This window comes from Dermacentor silvarum, chromosome 7, assembly GCF_013339745.2.
Source record: "Dermacentor silvarum isolate Dsil-2018 chromosome 7, BIME_Dsil_1.4, whole genome shotgun sequence".
In the NCBI taxonomy this organism is placed as follows: domain Eukaryota; kingdom Metazoa; phylum Arthropoda; class Arachnida; order Ixodida; family Ixodidae; genus Dermacentor; species Dermacentor silvarum.
The window spans coordinates 45194084-45214959 of NC_051160.1; the positions used below are offsets into that span (position 1 = coordinate 45194084).

At 46.7% G+C, this 20876-nt stretch overlaps 1 protein-coding gene across 1 annotated transcript; it reads left to right on the plus strand.

Moving 5' to 3' along the window:
- Positions 1-508: 508 nt before the first annotated feature.
- On the plus strand, positions 509-6412 carry LOC125946724 (uncharacterized). The gene is made up of 3 exons (XM_049670601.1): positions 509-582; positions 2017-2361; positions 5928-6412. Exons 2-3 carry the CDS (start codon positions 2077-2079, stop codon positions 6168-6170), a joined length of 528 nt encoding a protein of 175 aa, XP_049526558.1. The 5' UTR covers positions 509-582; positions 2017-2076; the 3' UTR covers positions 6171-6412.
- Positions 6413-20876: the final 14464 nt, after the last annotated feature.

Below are 20876 nucleotides of genomic sequence, written 5' to 3' on the forward strand. Positions count from 1 at the left end.
AATCTCAGTAACGAAAAAAATTACTGGCGGCTACTCCACTGTACTGGAAACAATACGCACTAGGTTTGCTTCGCCTAACGCGGTTCCTCTTTTTTTAAATCGTGCTGCGTGATAGCTGGGACACCCTGTATATAGCATCTGCTTTTGTTTAACCGCTGTGAAGCTGCCCTGTGTATGAAGCGGCCAGGTTCCCCTCAAGCTGCTACTTGCAGCTTTTTGCCTGGTCATCCTCGCAATCTTTTTTGTTGTTGCAAAATAAGCTCAATTCAATCAGCCGCCCCGGTTGCCTGGAATACTAGTGATGCCACGTTCTATATCCTGTTCGTCACTAATCACGGTTACGAGGCTGTTCTATAGGTGCTGTACAGAGCAGTATTAGACGTCCTGTGTCGCCTTTACAACATCATCGAAATTGCCGATGACATTCACTCTTGTATACAACCCACTCAATTCTTGGCTCTTCCGCCGCTGTGGATCATCATCATTAGCAGCAGCACGCGACCCGCGTGGCCCTATAGAAGAAGAACAGGAGGATTCGACACGGACCTGCGTCCTGTATCTCAGCAGCTACAAGACCAAAAGGTAGGTATGTCAATGGTAATTTATGATCTCTTTATATAAGCCAACGGCATTTTATAGTTAGCGTTTGCAGTCAGTGAGAGGAACGACACGTGTCCAACGTGTTCGTAACTTCGTATAATAATCTGGCACTGGAATGGAAGTAGTGGAAGCTATAGTAGCCGCGCAGCTGATGTGGGCAAATCGTGACGTTTTATATTGCAAAGGATCCATATACGCCACCGGCGCCTGCGCAATGGTGCCGTCTGCTCAGTCTCGATCAGACAGCCTCAACGGCGCTCTCATGCGTGTACACTTTGACACCTTCTTGTACACCATTCACACGAGGCACTTTCGATCGCGCGTCAAAATTCTCGATCGTGATTGGCTCATGCACGCAAGCGGCGGAAGGGGAGAAATCACGATCGAGAAATTAAATCCAGATCGGTACCGATCGCGATCGAAAGTGCCCCGCGTGAGTGGGGTATTATCATCTCTCGCTCAACCTTTTATGCTCCTTTTTTCCCTCGCGAAGATTAGGGTAGCTAAATGGATGCTCTGTTGCCAGTGACAAGAACGCGGGAGATGCTTCTCCTGTTCATTTAATTATGAATTACGAGGGGAAGTCAAGAAGTAAAGGGAATTTTGAGTAAAGGTGCATTTATTCTAATGGAAAACTGAGACATACGTTATTTTTCTGCGTAACGTCCCTGCACCTCAACGCACTTTGCCCAACGTTTCACAAGTTTTTTGATTCCGTCAGAAAAAAGTTTTTGGGTTGCACTTGTAACCAATTTTGCACCGCATCAATGACCTCTGCATCGGTTGCAAATCTTCTTCCACTGAGCGCGTCCTTCAATGGTCCGAACATATGAAAATCGCTTGGAGCCAGGTCCGGACTATATGGCGGGTGTTCCAGCAATTCGAATCCCAACTCTTTTATTGTTTAGGCCGTCCGTTTGGCAGAATGTGGCCGAGCGTTAACTTGCTGCAGGATGACACCTTTTCGCAGTTTTCCACCACGTTTGGATCTGATTGCAGGTTTCAGTTTAGTTCGCAACACATCACAATAGTTCTCACTGTTCACAATTTCGCCTCTTGGGGTGAAATGGAAAGTCAAAGTAAAGTCAAAAGTGAAACCTCCAATCAGATCCAAACGTCGTGTAAAACTGCGAAAAGGTCCGTGAGTTCCGCGGCGCGGGTTTTGCGCCACCTCCTTCGAGAGATGGCGCCACGCTGCGTGACCAGGTCGGCAGCGTCCGGCGCGCGGCGTGTGGTTGTTTGGCCGAGTCGGGGACTTGCAACGACGTTCAGTTCAACACAGGTTAATTTCGGCTTAGTAAACTTTCAGGCCTGCGTCGCGGCACTTATCTACTTTGCCGGTAGCCATTTTATGCTTACATCTACTCTCGGTTACGAGAGAGCCTGCTTTCTTTTATTGCTCAATTATTATCGCAGTGCGTGTTCCAAGGGCATCTGCGTCTGGCTACACGAGACCACGCGTTGACCGACGGCACCATGCTGACACCGAGCGACAAGCCGGATCACTCGCAGCACCGGAAGAGCCGCGGGACCAATAAGGGTGACCACGGTGGACCAAAGCCCAACGAGCCCGGCAGCACCTTTCCTAGGTCGGCCGACGCCTTGCTCCAAAACACACCGCCGGGCGGACGCTCGGGCCGCGTCCTAGTCACCGCCGAGAAGCGGCCTGAGGATCGCCCGGAGTCACCTGCATTGACCACACCGTCCACTTCACGGAGCCCATCCACAGGACAAGAACCCGGGCGCGGCGAAGGAATCCAGGTAATTAAAGCGATCGAAGTCACCGTCACACGTGTTTCTTCTCGTCTGCTTTCATTTCCGTTTACCTTATTATTTCAACACTTCAATCAAGCATAACAGTTAACCTTTAGTTAACCTTATTTTCTGCTTTCTCCGGCTTCACTGTTTGCTACTTCGCATATTGGTTGTGGAGGTTAACGTGGAGGTTACAAAGAAGCTCGAGAACAATTAGGTTAAAGACCGCACAAAGAGCGATGGAGCGAAAAATGTTAGGCCTAACGTTAAGAGAGAGAAAGAGAGCGGTGGGGATCAGAGAGCAAACGGGGATAGCCGATATTCTAATTGACATTAAGAGAAAAAATGGAGCTGGGCAAGCCACGTAATGCGTAGCATCGATAATTGGTGGACTATTAGAGTTACAGAATGAATACCAAGAGAAGGGAAGCGCCGTTGAGGACGGCAGAAAACTATAGGTGGGATGATGAAGTTAGGAAATTTGCAGACGCAAGTTGGAATCAGCTAGCGCAAGACAGGGGTAACTGGAGATCGCAGGGAGAGGCCTTCGTCTTGCAGTGGACATAAATATAGGCTGATGATGATGATTATATTGGTTGTGACTAAAAGAAAAGCGAGCCCCTCGGATCCATACTTCTCCCTCGTTGCACATAGCGAGAGCCTCGAATTCCGCATTCTTGATGCCGTGAGGTGGCGTGCGCGAGTGTATTGGCCAGTTGCCTGCCCCTAAGCTCACGTTTATTACTTGACGCCTGCGGTTAAAAAATTCGGCAGGGAACACTATAGATTTCGTACGTGTGGGAATGCGAAAGCATTACATATATATATATATATATATATATATATATATATATATATATATATATATATATATATATATATATATACCGTTTCTAGACCACGGAACGTCATGAACGCGATCGTTTTATACACTCATGACGTGGCGCCACCTCCTCCCCACTGGCTGCGCCGTCACGTGCCCAATGACGCACGCACTAGGCCACACCTTTAGTTAGCCAGATGGCTGCGACGTGACGTGTGCAATAACACACGCACCAGGCAGCCAGAATCGTGGAGCCGCCGTGGCATCGGTGAAGCGTTCTCGTCTCGCCCCCCTGAGTTCCAGGCTCGATTCCCACTCAGACCGAAAATGTACCTAATTCTCTTTTCAGACCCATTAATTTACTCTGTTTACAGGAACCTCCCTGAGAAATTTGATGTCAGCCTGAGCATTTTTTGTGACATCGTTGTCGGACTTCGCTAAAAAAGTGGCCACGTGACCTAGCGGGAGAGGAAAAGAAGAGCTCAACAGGGGGGAAGGGTTTGGAGTGACCCCTTTTCCCCTGTGAGATCGCTGTGGGAGGATGCAGATGAAAAGGAGAACGGAGAGGGGAGTTGACGTAAGTCGCACCGTCTAATACTCGCGTTGGAGGGGGAGAGCGTGAGGCGCGCCAACCAATGGCGGTGTAGGAAAAAAATCACAGCATATCCACGGGCTGAATGATGATGAGTGGGCGAAGCTCCGGAGGGAATCATCGGATCTCCCGCTTAAGGGGACGCTAGCACAAACGCGTTAGAAACGTGCAGTACTCTCTAGTAAGGGGGAGCGGCCACAGCGTCTTACGCAGCCATTTACACATGCCGGAACGTGCACCGCGTTTGCCGACGCCATCACATGACTGCTGAGAGAGTATACCCCCCGTATTCATAAACGCTCCTCGACTTGAACTTGACTTGCCACCGCCTTGGGCAGCGCGTTCGAAACGCGTTGAAGGTAAGGCGGAGAGGCCACAGCGTCTTACACCAGCTTCTTACACGTGCCGTAACGCGCTAGCACAAACGCGTTAGAAACGCGCTAGAAACGCGGCCTTTCGTTAATGTTGGGTATTTATTGCCATCGTGGTGCGTGTGTCTATGTGCGCTTCGTGGCGTAGTGGTTAGCGCCGCGCGTTCGGAAGCGAGGGGTCCCTGGTTCGATTTCGCGCTACGGACACAACTTTCGGAATTTTTTTTTTCATAAAACGCCGGAAGCGTTCTCCGGAAGCCGGAAGCTGGCTTCCGGAACCGGAAGCGGAACCGGAAGTGGAACCGGAAGCGGAAGTCGGCTTCCGGTTATACTATACGTATACATATATATGTATATATGGGTATACATACATATACGGACACACAACGCCATCTATTGAGCAATTCACAAAACTAGACGTGGCTACCTACTACGACGGGGACGAACGGGTGCCGCTATAAGGAGCTTCGCCCCTAAAAGTAAGTCAATGGAGGAGTGGGGCGTGAGAGGAGTTCGCGTTAGCGTTGGTTGTATATACGGAGCTTTGGTCAAGGACTCGTTGTCTGGGAACGTCGTAGAAAAAGAGCGTGAGGAACGCGCTAGGAACGCCGACGCGTCCCATCCCCCGCAAGTAGCGCCGTTCGGGCTAGCCGGCCTGGCGCGGCAGGCCGGCTAACACAGCTTATCTGTTCGACTATCTTCATGGAGTGGAAGGGGCGGCGATTTTTTTATGGGTGTGTGCCAGGTCGGTTTTAATTGACATTGAATAGTGACGTCATCACTTGGTCACGTGGGTTTTGGTACCATCGGATGTTAACGCCGGACGCCGGATTTCCCGCTTCATGGGGCATATAACGCTTACGCATTAAAACAAACGGTGTTGCCCGTGAATGGCCGCCGTGGTAGCATAAATGCTAAAGCACCAGACGCGGAATGTGGGTTCAGTCCCCGCCTGCGGCAGGTTATCCTCTCGGGCACTTTCATTCCCTTTGCCTAATAATTCATACATTTCAATTAAACGTAACTTCCTGTATGCGTGCTCCGGATACATACACTGTCTGTTTCTTCGTATGGTTTCGACTTACGAAAAATAACACCCAGAATTTCCTGCGGTAGTTATCTAAATGATGCGTAAGCATTTGCTACTAATCACCTGCATTTTTAGGCATCGTATACTGCTCTGTTTGGTATAATTGCGAGAAACGCCGCGAAAGAAAACGGAGAAGCGTGGTTGACACCGAAATGTTAATTGAGACCAGTATGAGACGACGAAGAAGAGGCGAGTAGTCGCAATGTTCACCCATGTTATACCCATGTTATGTGATGGTGCGTTTGGATGATGCTACTGGCTTCGTGGAAGATGACCACTGGCCGATGCGTGCTGTCTGGTCGATGAAGCTGCCTCCTCTCGGTGCGAACCATTATCAACCGTGATCAACCGTACCCGGCAGCGGCTGCGTACGGCGCGGCCGCGCGGGCCATATATCTTGAAAGCGATCTGCGATGGGGACAGAGTGCACCGAGTGCCGATAGCTTCGTGTGCGCTGTGTTCTCGCTGCCGCTTAGTTCGCGTGGAAGCGAGAGACAGCGCGAATGTCAATTTGCTCAACGCTGCGAGTCCTATCTTGAAAGCGATCTCGTCTTACGTGACGGACGGACGGACGGGTTTCCTCGTTCGGTAGGCATAGAAATGCTTACGCATTGAAAAAATCGAGCTCCTCGGATCCTGTTATTCTTCTACTTGTTCTTTGCAAGCGCGTTCGTAACTGAACTTTTGTGCATGCAGGATACGACAGTGACCAGACACAGCGACAAACGCGGACACACCGAGACGCGGCGCGGTCATCGCCCCCGGGGAATACTCAGGGGGGCGAAAGCGAACGTCACGCCTCTGGTAGGCAACGAGCCCGACGGCAATCTTTTAGCCTCAGACACAGCGACCGCTCTACGAGAAGCCGGAGTTGCCTCAGCCTCTACGGAGCGGCAAACTTGTACGTTTCTTTCGATAAGTTGTGTCGCAAACTACTAATGTATAAGTTGCAGTTGCTAAACTTGGATTCCAAACTACGTGCATGGCTTGAATGCTTTTTACTAAATCGTTCCCAGTTTGTCTCTGATAATAATACTGACTCTCGTCCGAGTCCTGTTTTCTCAGGTGTACCACAAGGATCTGTACTTGGCCCACTCCTCGTTCTAATCAACATAAACGACTTACGTTCCTGTATTTCTTATCATATACCGCTTGTCCGCGGACGACTTCGTAATATTTCGAGAAATAACTGGTCCCAACGACAATAGTACACTGCAATCCGATCTTGATGCCATGTCGCTTTGGTGTAAAACTGATGCATGGGACTAAACACCAATAAATGTAAAGTAATGCGTGTCACTCGATCTGCTAATACATCAACTGCAAGCTACCTTGACAACTCTCCCTCGGAAGTAGTATCCTCATTCAGATATGTCGGTGTCACTATATCGTTTAAGTGAAATGGTCACATTGAACCCATAATCGGCAGCCCCAACAAAACGCTTGGATACGTCCTTCGCAACTTTTCTCGCGCTACTCGGGCTCTTAAACTATATTGCTTTGTAAAACACAACTCCGTTTGAAGCTGGAATACGCCGCCTCAGTCTGGGATCCTGCTAACGACAATCCTAATTCCCTCACTCGAAATGGTCCAGAATAACTCAGCGCGTTTGATCGTGTCTAACTGTGCTCGAGCTGCAAGTGTGACTGATATAAAATCCAGCCTTCAACTATGCCATCATTCGCATCTCGCCGTTAGACCTACCGTTTGATCATTTTTCATCGCATATTTCGTCACCATTCACTACACCAGGAATTCACCCTCCACCCCAGCATGTCTCATCACGCAGTCACCAAAGATATAAAATTGCGGTCCCTTCTTGTAGTACTTCCACCTTCCATGCTTTCCAAGGACTCCTCAAGAGTGCAACCTCTTTCCTGCGTTCACTGCAGATCTAATAGACCACCAACTCTTCAACAGCACTTAAGCTAGCAGCCAACAGTAACAATATTTACTTTATTGGTTCTCTGCTGTTCCATCTTGTATTTGTTCCTACCTGTGGTATTCCCTTTTCGAATTTCTATTATTGTCTTCATCATCTGACGTATTGTATTGATGTATTTTTCTTCTTTCATGTAGACCACTCCGCTCTGTAATGCTTTGGCCCTGAGGGTACAATAAAGAAATTGAAATGAAATGAAAGCTTTAACCAGGGGCCAGCTCCGATGCCGCCTATTCAAATATATGCAAAACGCAGAAATGTTCTTGTGAAAAAAATCCCCTGGCCGATTTGAATGACATTTTCTTGCATTTAAGAGAAACCGCGCAAAATTTGTGATTGAGAAAGTGGGGTTTCGATTTAGGGCCTCGAATTTGTTACAAATCCCCGCAAAATGGTACTTAAAAAAATGAAGCACGAAGTTTACAATTCCGTGCTTCTGCGCCATAAACAGGCATCACAGTTTTGCAAACTGCCTCCGTTAGAGCATCTAAAACGGGCAAACTTGATATATAAGATTACAGAGTACATGAAATTGTTACGATGTTTACGAGGGCTTTGCAAAAGTCTCGTTCACAACTTTCTGGTATACTTCAGAGCGGTGTATAACATATCACTTTTGTCCTCTTTAGATGCATTCTTAACAGTTTATAGAATTGAGATATCGTTCGTCATCGCTGAGCTACAGTTGCAAACTTCATAGTTCAGTTATTGAAATTTCACATTTCTCAAAATAAAAAAAAGTATGTTGGTATACTAAATAAGAGAACTGCTTGATACATCGCTAGATGTTAATATTTCCTTCTAAATCCAACATACCTCTTCAAAATCGGTGCAATGGTTGTAGAGAAAAAAAAAAAACTTTCCATGTATATAAATATAGGAGCTCCCGAGCCAAAGCTTCCTCTTAAACCATAAATAGTGTCTTCAAGGGATTTTAGCGCACGTTGCAAACAGGCGTGATGTGTAGATAACACGGTAAAGGTCGTGTGCGCAGCGACGTAGTCCTCCGTCACCTACAAACGATCAGCTAGACCCGAGTCAACGCCTCCTAGATAGCACAATTAAGGCCCGTGCAGTTCGATCCATGACGTCCATCATGCTACCTTGCCCGACTGCCATAGAATCTAATGGGGATGCTCCCGAGTAAACCGCAGTGATTTTGACGTCACCGCTTTCGTCACGCCGGGATTGACAGTGAAAATTTTGTATGAAGTAGCATAACGTCATAGGGCAGAGTGCACAGGCCTGCTATCTATAGGAGGCGTTGCCCGAGTGGGCGCTCTCAAGATCCATGACGTCAGAGCGAGATGATGCCTGCGCACTTTGCCTTACGACGTCACGCTACTTGGGCCTAAATTTCCACTGTCAATCCCGGCGTGACGAAAGCGGTGACGTCAAAATCACCGCGGCTTACTCAGGAGTATCCCCATTAGATTCTGTGGCAGTCCAGCCAGGTAGCATGACGTCATGGATGGGAGTGCACAGGTCTGCTTTATGACGTCACGCTACTAGGTCCGAAACCTCTATTGCCGAGCACGGCATGACGAAAGCACTGACGTCAAAATCACCGCGGTTTAGCCGGGAGCATCCCCGTTCGACTCTGTGGCAGTCAAGCCAGGTAGTATGACGCCATGAATCGGAGTGCACTGGCCTTGTGCTATCTAGGTGGTGTTGGTTGATGCGAGAACATCAATGCTACGTCGCCACCGGCGTCTCGTATGAGCGTTTTCTCTGGCGCCGTGAGCGGCCGTTAATTGCTATTCTTGAAGCGTAACTTACATACAACCCGACCTGAGTATTCAGTTTAGCAGTGGTTGCGTAGTTGAGAACCTTTATTTATTTTTTTTTTACTCTCATACCCACAGCGCCGTTCAGGCGTTACAGAGGGAGAGGGGGGGGGGGGGGGTTACATACAGCAATGTAAACAGCTTATGGCATACAATAAACAGCAGTACACTATACAATACAACAAAAGAAGAAAAAACCGTAAGGGGACAAAAGTGGTACATCAGGATATCAATGTACAGCACGACCAAAACAAAAAAACAACAATAACAAAAGGTTTCTAAGGTTTCGTACGCATTTAAAGGGAACTGCCATAACATTTACGACTTGAATTATTTATCTGCATTAAGTGAAGGGGGCAAACCTTCTACCGAAATACTCATTATCCACTGCGAAAGGAAAGTTATCGAATACCACGAAGAACTAGTTATATGGTAAGCAATTAACACGTGAATAATCAAATCTCAGCACTGAATTGAATTGAATTGAATTCTGGCGTTTTGCGTGCCAAAACACCGATTTGATTATGAGGCACGCCGTAGTGGGGGACTCCGGAATAATTTTGACCACAAGGGGATCTTTAGTGTGGCCCCAATGCACGGGACACGGGTGTTTTTGCATTTCGCTCCCATCGAAACGCAGCCGCCGCGGCCGTGATTCGATACCGCGACCTTGTGCTATAAAATAAGATTTCTTTAACGTTATTGTTAATTGAAAACGTAATTTAATATTATTGATTGCCATTAGTTCCCGTTAGGCTATCTGTCCAAAGTGTGCAGTAATTTATTATTGCTAATGCTTGTTATTTCCGATTCTTTCTCCTAAATTATTTTTAAAGCAGCCTAAGGACCTGAAACTTGCGCAATTGATTACTCAAGAATAATTACGCATTTGTTTATTATTCGTGCGCAATGTTGTATTGGTACACTTTTTAAACATTATCATGCATCCTACGTGTTATGAATCTCCGTTCTAATGTACACTCAAGTATTTTGTGTAATACTGTGACAAAGGAAGTCTAAAATGCTGTGTTTATTTCCTGTATTGAGTGTAAGCAATCACCGTTGCCAACTACCAAACGGTGCAGGAGCCTCTGTCAGGCCTCGATGCCTTTTGATCTCGCTGCCGTTTTCGTAACAGATACAGAAAAAATAAATATATCGTTCTTTCTTTTAGTAAGCATCATGGTACTCTAGGCAAGTTAATATAATAGTTTCGAAGGTAAAAACGGCGCAGTAGTGATGACAGGCAGAAGAAAACAAAAGGACACACACTCCGAAGCGCTAACAACTCTTTCCTACGGTCTGTCGCCAATGTTGCGCTGTTTTTACCTTCAAAGGACACGTTGAACCAACTAGCTCAACGTTGCACGCTTCTACTATAACACCCGTTTTTACGAGCTATAGTTTCGGTTTCCGTACCCTGGAGAGCGGGTCGCGTCGTGACGTCATGATACACTGGCTCGCTCCGATAAAATCTTCCTGCAATCGCTGCTCCCACGCGCAAGCAAGGAAGCAGGAAGCCAGCGCCGGAGGGAGCGGGGGGGGGGGCGGGGGCGCTCTCACGCGCGCCGCGCTCTTATTATTATTTTTTTTTTTGCAAGTGCAAGCGCTTTATTTTTCTTCATATAATCATGATTATACATATTACTGTGGAATCTCGTTGATACGATTCTGCTTAATACATTTTTCGGGATAATACGTTCTTTCGCTGTTCTTTTCCCGGCTATTGTCTTATGGAAGCAATGTATTTCGGATGATACGATTTCTGATGATACGTCTTATTTTCCGGTTCCCGTGAAGATCGTATCAACGAGATTCCACTGCATATTTTCAAGAGCAACGTCATCAAACCTATTCTTCGTTCATCGCCGTGACAACACACGATGACACCACGGCCGGCACTTCGAAATCAACAGCGTAAAATCAAAATGCTATAAGTGCTACCCATGTATATATATATATATATATATATATATATATATATATATATATATATATATATATATATATACTTGCTGAGTGTCGTCCTTTCACGTGCAAGAAGCATATCTGGCAGAGTTCCGACAGCTTCGAAGAAAATATGTTTCACTATTCTCTTATGTAATGGGGAAGTCAATGGGAGTTAATATAATTGTGCCGACAGTTTCTCTCAGGCGCACATTTTTCGAGTTTCTTGTTGCAAGCACAGTTTTCTACAAAACTTATTATAGATAGATTATGGATTTTTCGACTGTTCTCGGCTTCAGACGTTCTTGCGGCGTTTCAAACTGCTTTGCCTTGTGGCGAAGCAATTTGAAATCAGAAGGACAAAGTTCAGGCAAATCCAGTGTACTGCCGTGCACTCTTTCACGATGAAAATAAAATAAGATTGGTTGAGTGACTGACTAATTGACTGATTGATTAATTGATTGTTGCCCGTCATTCGCATATGCTGGCTGAATCGCCACACTTGCAGCTCCCATAGACACTAGCGCCACAGTTCCCTCTAGTAGCTTTTGTAGGAAACTTTATGGTTACAACATGGCCTCCGACATCAGACAACACGCACCTCAGATCTCTGAGGCCATGCTTACGATACTGCCAAGGGGAGCAGCCTTTACAATATGGACGCATGTACTCAACCGCTGGCGGCGTCTCTCTCTTCGGGGCCTACTGCAGCCGGAGGCCAGGGACTGTTGCGGGAAACCAGAGAACCAGTCCCCCAGGCGGTCTCGACGAGCGGCAATTTGACGCCGCATCCGGAATCTCCGCCGAGAGTCTCTGCTTCTCCCGGGTCCTCGCCCGCCGAGGTAATGCGCCCCTTGATTCGGTGTCTTGCGGCAACAGCTTGCGGTGGGTTATTTGCTCGTCCGGTTTACGCCTCATGTTGCAATGGAATCGACACATACGCGAGAACTATAGTGATAGCACGTAGTGAGATCTCGCCGACGATGCAGGGAGAACACATCAGATGCAGGTCGGAACATAATTTTGATGTGTTAAAAAAGAAAGTCTGTGTGAAGTGTGGGAAGCCAGTCGCGTGATAGAGGTAGATAGGGGATGTGAGAGCTTAGAAGAGCGTGTATGTATGTATGTATGTATGTATGTATGTATGTATGTATGTATGTATGTATGTATGTATGTATGTATGTATGTATGTATGTATGTATGTATGTATGTATGTATGTATGTATGTATGTATGTATGTATGTATGTATGCATGTATGCATGTATGCATGTATGTATGTATGTATGTATGTATGTATGTATGTATGTATGTATGTATGTATGTATGTATGTATGTATGTATGTATGTATGTATGTATGTATGCAAGCGATACGACGCGGGCGCCGTATCGCTTTCAAGATACGGCGCCCGCGCAGTCGCCGCCGCCAGTGTAACACCCCCCCCCCTCTCCCCCCCTCCTTCTTTGCCTCACGCGAGACAGAAGAAGCGCGCTTCCGCCCCGCATTTCTCTTCGCGCGTGCGAGATGGAGTCGTAATCGTCGGCTGACCCTCGCATGCTTTCACTCGCACATACAGCATGAGATGCGCGGCGACGGCGTTATCGCCCTTGGACTTTATACGGAACAGCTATGCACCAAAACCAATTTTAGGGCCCCAACGCGTCCTAGACACCATCTTTAGATAGCGAATACGGATCTCAAAGGTCAGCTTTTGCTGGCAGAAACCGAAAATACGTCGTAGGTGTCGCCCCCGGCACTTTGGGTGGCCAATCCCATCGTCAAGCCAATAAGCCAAGCGACATGAAAAAGTCAACATGGCCGCTCGGGCCGGCGCTGGGTGGCAGTTCGCAACGCACGATGCGGGAACGGTCCCACAGTTGCGACGCAACAGCGGTGTTACAGTTGCATTGTGTCCTATGGGCGCTATGCCGGGACCGCCAGAAGACGACGTAACAGCCGAGAAAACGCAGCATTCGGGAACGCAACAGCGGGGTTCTACTGTATATACTGGGTGTCCCAGTTAACTTGGACCAAGATTTAAAAAATGACCAAGAGCTCTAGAGAAATCCTACTGACTGCATAGTAGCGACAGTCGTGTGTACTTACAGCCAGTATTTTTTCATCACGAAGTATTAATTAATTAATTGCTTTTAATTAGTGAACTTTTAAATTATTGCTTGAATCGCAAACATGTAAATTACAAAGTTGTAGGGCACCTCAAAAAACCTCCGAATCAAACATTTATTTCGTGCTGAAGTGTGCTTGGTTGTTTTTTCTAACAAAAGGCCCGCGAAATAGGCGAAATATGAAATAGATGCGCGCTCGCGCGCCTGAAATCCCTATATAAGAAAAGTACCGCCATCTACTCTTTCCTCCGCCGCCTCCTCTCCTAAAGCGCTTGCTTTTTCTTTACTTTTTGCTTGCGAAAGCCAAGTCGACGGTGGCGCACCTAGAAAGTCCACGTTGAAGCTTTCAGGCCGGGCGCGCGCCGCCGCCGCCGCCGCCGCCGGCGACTGCGGCAGCGCAGAGGACTTTCAACATGGCTCTGAGGCGGAAAAAAAGAAAATATAAAGAAGTGAAAAGCGCGCGCTATCATCGTCCAATCGGAGATACGGGAGAGAGAGAAGCGGCGTTTATCAAAGGATGGCAGTACTTTTCTTATATAGGGACTTTACGCGCGCCGCTACTCAAGCGCCTCCAAGCAACCTTTGAAAGATATGCACATGCATTCGTTTATCGCCGCATCGTACAAGGCTTCGTCATGTAAGATGGCTCGAGAGGTATCGCTACCTAACTAGCCTGGTGCGATAAGCGTGCAGACCTGCCTCGTCACGGTTTCCCAGCTTTAAAATCCCCTACTACGGCTCCGCTACGCTTGTCAATGCATCAACGGCGTGTTCTCATGATACCGCGAGCATCAAATAGCGTGAAGCCCTGTATCGAGCTGCCGCCGCTAGTAAAGCTATGTATCCGTGGCTGTTCGCTTGGAGGCGCTTGAGTAGCGGCGCGCGAGCGCGCATCTATTTCATATTTCGCACATTTCGCGGGCCTTTTGTTTTTTGCTTAGACAAAACAACCAATCAATACGTGGTGATGAAAAAAATACTGGCTGTAAGTAAACACGACTGTCGCTACTATGCAGTCGGTGCGATTTTTCTAGAGCTCTTGGTCTCTCTTAAAATCGTTGTCCAAGTTAGCTGGTACATCCGATATATATATATATATATATATATATATATATATATATATATATATATATATATATATTACAAAAACCAGCATTCGCTTCAAGAGCATTACAGCGGGGGGGGGGGGGGGATATAGACATACATTTGTGGATGCAAACACAAAACACAGTGTCACGCAAGCGAAACAAGGCTTTACAAGCAGGTAAACAAAGGCAATAGATCACTATGATGATACCCGTATAAAACAAGTACAGAAGTACAGTACAGAAAAACAAAACAAGATCAGGTAAAAGCAGCGCTATAGAGCTTGAACACACTTATAAAACTGAGAATTAGATGCGATGCTTACAACGTTTTCAGGAAGCCTGTTCCATAGATATATATATAGCGAGAATAGGAGTTCCGATTTTTATTAGTTGCAACAATGTGATGAAAACGTAGAATTAAGCCTATGTCCTCCTTTTCATTCTACTTGCAGTCATGCTACAAAAAATGGGGGAAAAAAGATGTCTTTTTGACCTGACTGCCAAACGCGTGCTCACAGGGACGACAAGAGCGCCGCACGAAAACCCGCATGAAAGGCAAAGCCCGGTTGTCTGTGTCGCCACTGTCGCCAATGTCGCCAATGTCCTCCTCCCCCGACCAGAGAGCGAAGTCTCGGGAAATGCTCGCGCTCTCGTTGACCACCCTCGAGCAAATAGTGAGTGACTCCTCGATTCTCTCGATTAGAACGTCTTCGTTTTTGTTTTGTTTTCCCTACTCCGGCTATTATATGACTTCACTTAGGTAGCTACTTGGACAGTTTGGTATGCCATGAGTATGTACAGTGCGGCCACTGCTGCGTAGAGCGCGCGAGCGGCCGGCTTTGCTCAGCAGGGCGACAGCTGGCGGCAGTTGCTGAGTACGCGATAGTGTGCCCAGGAGCATGCGCGGCCTAATAGACACGGAGAACTGCTTTTGACTAGTGGCCAAGTTGAAAAGCGCCTTTGTTTACCCAAATCTGCGCTAGGCCTGAAGGCACTTGCACACCAAATGAAACGCGCTCACGGACTGTTCGAAATAACAAAGGTGCTCACGAATATCACCTCTGGTTACATGCAACACGCGCAAGTTTGCATGTGCATGCAAACTTGTTGCCGTGCATGCTTCACGCAATTTCGGACCCGGCAACCGCCGCCAGGTGTCGCCCCGCAGAGCAAAGACGGCCTTCAAATCTAGGCCTTAGCCAAATCTAGCCAAATCTAGACAAAGACAAATCTATAGCCTTAAGTTTAGCACAGAGAAATCAGGAATTGTGATCTTTAAGGAAGAGACGAGTAACTTCGTGGTGTCGATTCAACAGCAAGTAATACCCATAGTGAAGCAATATAAAGTACCTCGGCGTACACATAAACGAAGGAAATAATTACTAAAGCAACCACCAAGATAATCTGAAAATAAAGCGGAAGCGGAATGCAGCAATAATGAAACACAGAGCTCTGTGGGGCCACAATAAGTGTGAGGTGGTGCGTGGAATCTGGAAAGGAGTAACGGTGCCAGCGCTAACATTCGCAAATGTCATTCTATGCTTAAAATCGGATATCTTGTCGGGTTTGGAAGTTAACCAAAAGATCAGTAGACCGGTTGGCTTTGGGAGCCCACGGTAATAACAGAAATGAGGCAGTGCAGGATTACATGGGTTGGGCCTCTTTTGAAGTCAGAGAAGCACAGACCAAAATTAGTTTTGAAGAAAGGCTCAGGAGCATGGATGAAAATAAATGGGCGGCTAAAGTACACAAGTATGTCTACATGAAAAGCGTGGACACAGAATGGAGGAAGAGGTCAAGGAAGTTGGCAACTAAGTACAGGATAATCGAAACTGTAAATAGACAACCATGAGTCATCAGAAAGAAAGTGAGAGAAATAGAGACCGTGAATTGGACGCAAAGAATTGAAACAAAAGGGACAATGGAGATTTACAAGAATGAGAATAAATAAATTAGAAGGGAAAATCTGTACGATAACACAAAGGGCAGTGCCTTGCTATTTGAGGCTCGAGCCGGTTGCCTAAGGACCAAAACATACTGGAACAAATATTCGGAACTAGATGAGGCATGTGTATGCTGTAGTAAAGATCCAGAGACCACTCAGCACATCCTAATGGAATGCAACGGGATCCACCCAGCGAGAACCATAGGTAACGTGCAACTCCCAGAAGCGCTTGGGTTTAAAGTGGAAGGAAACATCAACAGATCAGCCGTAGAGATAAGCAAAAGACGATTAGAGTACTGGTGGAAAAAAAGCAGGAAAAATATGGATACGACCTGATCTCTTAAAATCATAGGTAGCGGTACAAGGTAAACTTTTGAAAAAGAAAAAAGAATAATGAGAGCTATACAAAAATGCTAGATAAAGCACATGTATAGTATACCAGATTAAATCAAGCAGGCTAGGTGGCTGTTTGTCGCCGCCCCGTTTCAAAGGGGATGCCAATAAATCATCATCATCATCACGGCCGTTCGCGCGCTCTACACAGCAGTGGACGGCACTGTACAATGTTATGCATAAAGGAGACGGACACACGAATTGTGCGTCCCATCGTTCCTTCTTGTGTCCGTGTCCTTTATGCGCAACATAGTACATACTTATGACTATATGAGTGTACCTATAGTCGGATACAACTAAAGTTCTGCAGTGAAGCCCCGCCCACGCCCTCATAACCGCCAGCCACTGTTCCACCGCGAGGCTGCAAATAGTTCGTACTTCAAACTTTCCCTGTTACCTAAATAGGGCGGTAACCCCAAAATAAAATTAATAAGCGCATAATTTTATGCGTTTTCATTCGTCTATTACAGTGGAACGTACGAGTACGACAACTACAGTCGTATCGAGTACGACGCCATGTTGTAAAGGTCGCATGACGACGATTTTTGTTTGCTTCTGTGATTGGCTGGCGGAGTAACACAACCCCGCGCGGTCCGTGTGGCTTTGTTGCCAACTGCTTTTTTAAAGTTGTATCCTACGATAGAGTAGGTTTTCGCTGTTTCTTTTTTTTAATAGCAGAAGTGCATACCGGACAGCCTGCAGTGGACATAAAAAATAGGCTGCTGTTGCTGCTGCTGCTGCTGCTGCTGCTGCTGCTGCTGCTGATGATGATGATGATGGTACCTGCCAACCTGTGAACATTACAGTTCGTAAAACCCCGCTGGAGGCGGGCTGGTCTTTGGGGGGGGGGGGGGGGGGGGGGGGGAGGCATTGATCTAAGCTCAAGTCGTTTCAGGGATCGATACGCAGCTTAGTAACGAGGATTTTTTTTTTTTTTACGCAGCAGAGCGAGCAGAAAGTAGCTTGGAAGAGCGTATAATGACAAGCGACAAACTGTTTCTAGATCCCACTGACTTTTCCCGCCTATTAGCTGTTGCTAATGATGATGATGATTAAAGAACTTATTTGTAGGACATTGTTTGGAGCAAGTGTCCCTCTCGCTCCTTTCGCCATCAGACTTCAAACGAAAGGTACAGAGATCTACGCGCGAACATTTTCGCAAGCAAACTTACTTTTTCCTAAAACTTGACGCACGATAACAATCAATCAATCAATCATGTGAATATACAAGAGAAAGGAGGAGAAGCGCAGTTGAACAATATGTGAAACTATATGACACAACAACGCAAAGCGCGGGAAAGACAGCGAGTTGTGACAAATATAAAGTTTTGTGATATATATTTCCAGTTGTATTTTGTTTTCTGTTAGCCCGTTTTTCTGTGATTTCACAAAAATAAAGTTTATTGTTCTTCCGTAATTTTACGGAAAAAGAACTGTTAGATAGTTTATTACATTTAGAGAGTAACTTCTACTCCCCTCATGACTACAGCTTTCATGTAGTACGAAATAATCAAATGCTGGGATGCGGCTGTATAACAGATCATACATATGTACAGGTTGGCATGCTACGTAAAAGATATGAGATGGGACCACTGACAAAACATCTGGCGCAATTAAGGCACCCGGCACTGCGGGACACATCCAAGTATCATCTGTACGAGTTTATACAGGGTGATCATTTTTAAGTTTTATGGAAATTTTTTTTTAATCGCCTGTGGCAGATAGCATAAGTGTTGTCATTGAGCTGGGTTATTCGAAGAGGCGGACATTACTAGCACGAGAGATCGAAACACATTAAGATAAATTCACCAATTAACTTCTTAAATAACTACTTCACGGTACACATTGCAATTTACGAATAGCAGCCGGTGAGCTTGCAAGATGTATCTATTTGAAATTAAGTTTCGAGATATCATTTCTAAAAGTGTGGGACGAAATACGTGAGCGTTCCAGTTACTTTTGTGCTTCAATGCATAAGAGAGCGTTTTGTTAAAAATAACTAGAACAACAGTGCAGTTTTAGGGCAAGTTTGATGGCGCACATCTCCAAACTGGCGTCATGCTGGAAATTCATTCGAAGTGGATACGCTTTGCAAGCTCACCGACTATGATTCGTAAATTGCAATATTAGCCGTAAAGTAATTAATTCAAAATATTGGTGAGTTTCCACTTCCGCGTTCTTCTACCGGTGTCCGCAGTTTTCTAGGGCTGTATTCCTATTTTCGACGATTTATTCAGAACTTTGCCGAAATCGCTCGTCCTCTCACAGACCTCCTGAAAAAGGACACCACTTTTTGTCGATCTCCGACTTGTCACGCATCGCCGACGAGCAGCATCGTGACCCATATTCGCGATCCATCATCGAACGCATTACCTCGGAGCAACAGGACGCTTCTCTCCGTATGTTTGTTCTCCAGGACGGGACCTTATACCGACGCAATATGAATCAACGTGGTGCTGAACTGCTTCTCGTCGTTCCCCAGCATTTGCGCTCGACAATTCTGTTGCAGTTACACGATGCGCCCACCGCTGGTCATCTGGGTGTCTCCCGTACATACGACCGTGTGCGCAGACGATTTTTCTGGCCTGGGCTATATCGCTCTGTTCGAAGTTACGTCGCTGCCTGCGAACTTTGCCAACGCCGCAAGGAGCCTCCATTGTCTCCCGCTGGGCACCTTCAGCCTATAGATATCCCCAGTGAGCCATTTTTCCGCGTTGGCCTGGACCTCCTTGGCCCATTTCCAACCTCATCCTCGGGCAACAAGTGGGTGGCCGTTGCGACGGACTATACCACGCGTTATGCCACAACGCGGGCCCTCCCTACAAGCTGCGCAACTGATGTGGCTGACTTTCTCCTCCATGATGTGATCCTACATCATGGTGCCCCACGTCAGCTACTCACTGATAGAGGCCGCTGTTTCACCGGGATTGGGACTGCACCTTCCTTTCGTGACGTTTGCATAGAATTCGTCGCGTCACGACATTACTGGTTATTCCCCGTTCTATCTACTATATGGCAGTCAGCCTCTCCGGCCTCTTGACTCACTGCTCCCTTCTGATGCCACCACTACCACGTTCTATGCTCACGACGCCATTGTTCGCGCGGCCACAGCACGTCGTATTGCCCGCGACCGTCTTCTGCCATCTCAGACTACCTAGAAGCACCGTTATGACAGCCGTCGTCGGAACGCTCATTTCAGGCCTGGGTCCCTTGTCCTGCTTTGGTTACCCTCCCGTCGCGTCGGCCTTTGCGAAAAACTGCTGCCGCGATACGTCGGGCCATACCGAGTTCTTCACCAAGTCACCAGCCTCACATATGAAATATCACATCTGACCTTCGAAGTCTTCTAACCCCACCAGGAACTGATATCGTGCACGTTTCGCGACTCAAGCCCTATTACTCCTACACTTATTCGACACCATAAGAAGCATCGAGACGATGCTTCTGTCGCCGGGGGTTAATGTCACGCACGCGTTTGTACCGCTGTGGACCAAAAGGGCGTGGGTTGGTGAAGATGAGGCTGAAGTCTCTCGGAGCTCGGTTGATGGTGTTACCCTGGACACAGAGCTACAAACTTCTAACTGTATATATTGTAAATACATATATTTTCTCCCCGTAACAATATAATTAGTGGATTTTTGTTAATTAGCTGAGTATCTGTTTCGATTTGTCGTGCAAGTAATGTCCGCCTCTCCGACAGCTCCAGGGCTAGAATTATGTGATCTGCAACAGGCCATTTTTACAAATTCCGTAAAACTTAAAAATTATCACCTTGTACATGGCCGTGCTCTGAGCGGCATGACTCGCCCTGATTGCAGCTGCATCTTATTTAGAAACTAAGACAAAGTGGCTCGCGCAAGTATAGGCAGATCAATATGCGTAAACTTGCGTGGCTGGTAAAACGGGGCACAAATTTAGGATAGTATAAAGAGACGAGAACAAATCTCATTTCGCTCAGAGTAGTAATTTATGACAATTTTTTTCACGTTACCGTATGGGGTCCAATCTTGGCAAAAGTTCTGTCTTTGACAATAAACAGTAAAAAATTATCTTTTTAAAAATAAAACACACTTTGGTTCTACCAATTCGCTAAAAAAAATTGTTTTTTTTTTGTTTTTTCACAGTGTACTTCGTATCTCTTTTGCGATTTTCGGCGCACCAGTTTGGCGTGGCCAGATTTCTTTTCTTTTTTTTTGGGGGGGGGGGGGGGGGGGGGGTGGGAGGGGGGCACTCACTTCACCAGGGACGGGGGAGTGGCTGGGCAGGCTGCATACTAACACAAACTTCGGGGAAGAAGGCACGCGCCCGACCCACATTTTTCGTCGGACGGGTACTTCCAAAGTGCGTGAGGTCCGCCTGTATAATGCTATCACATTAACAAAAAGAACGCCCGACAGGCGAAGCAACGACTTCGGA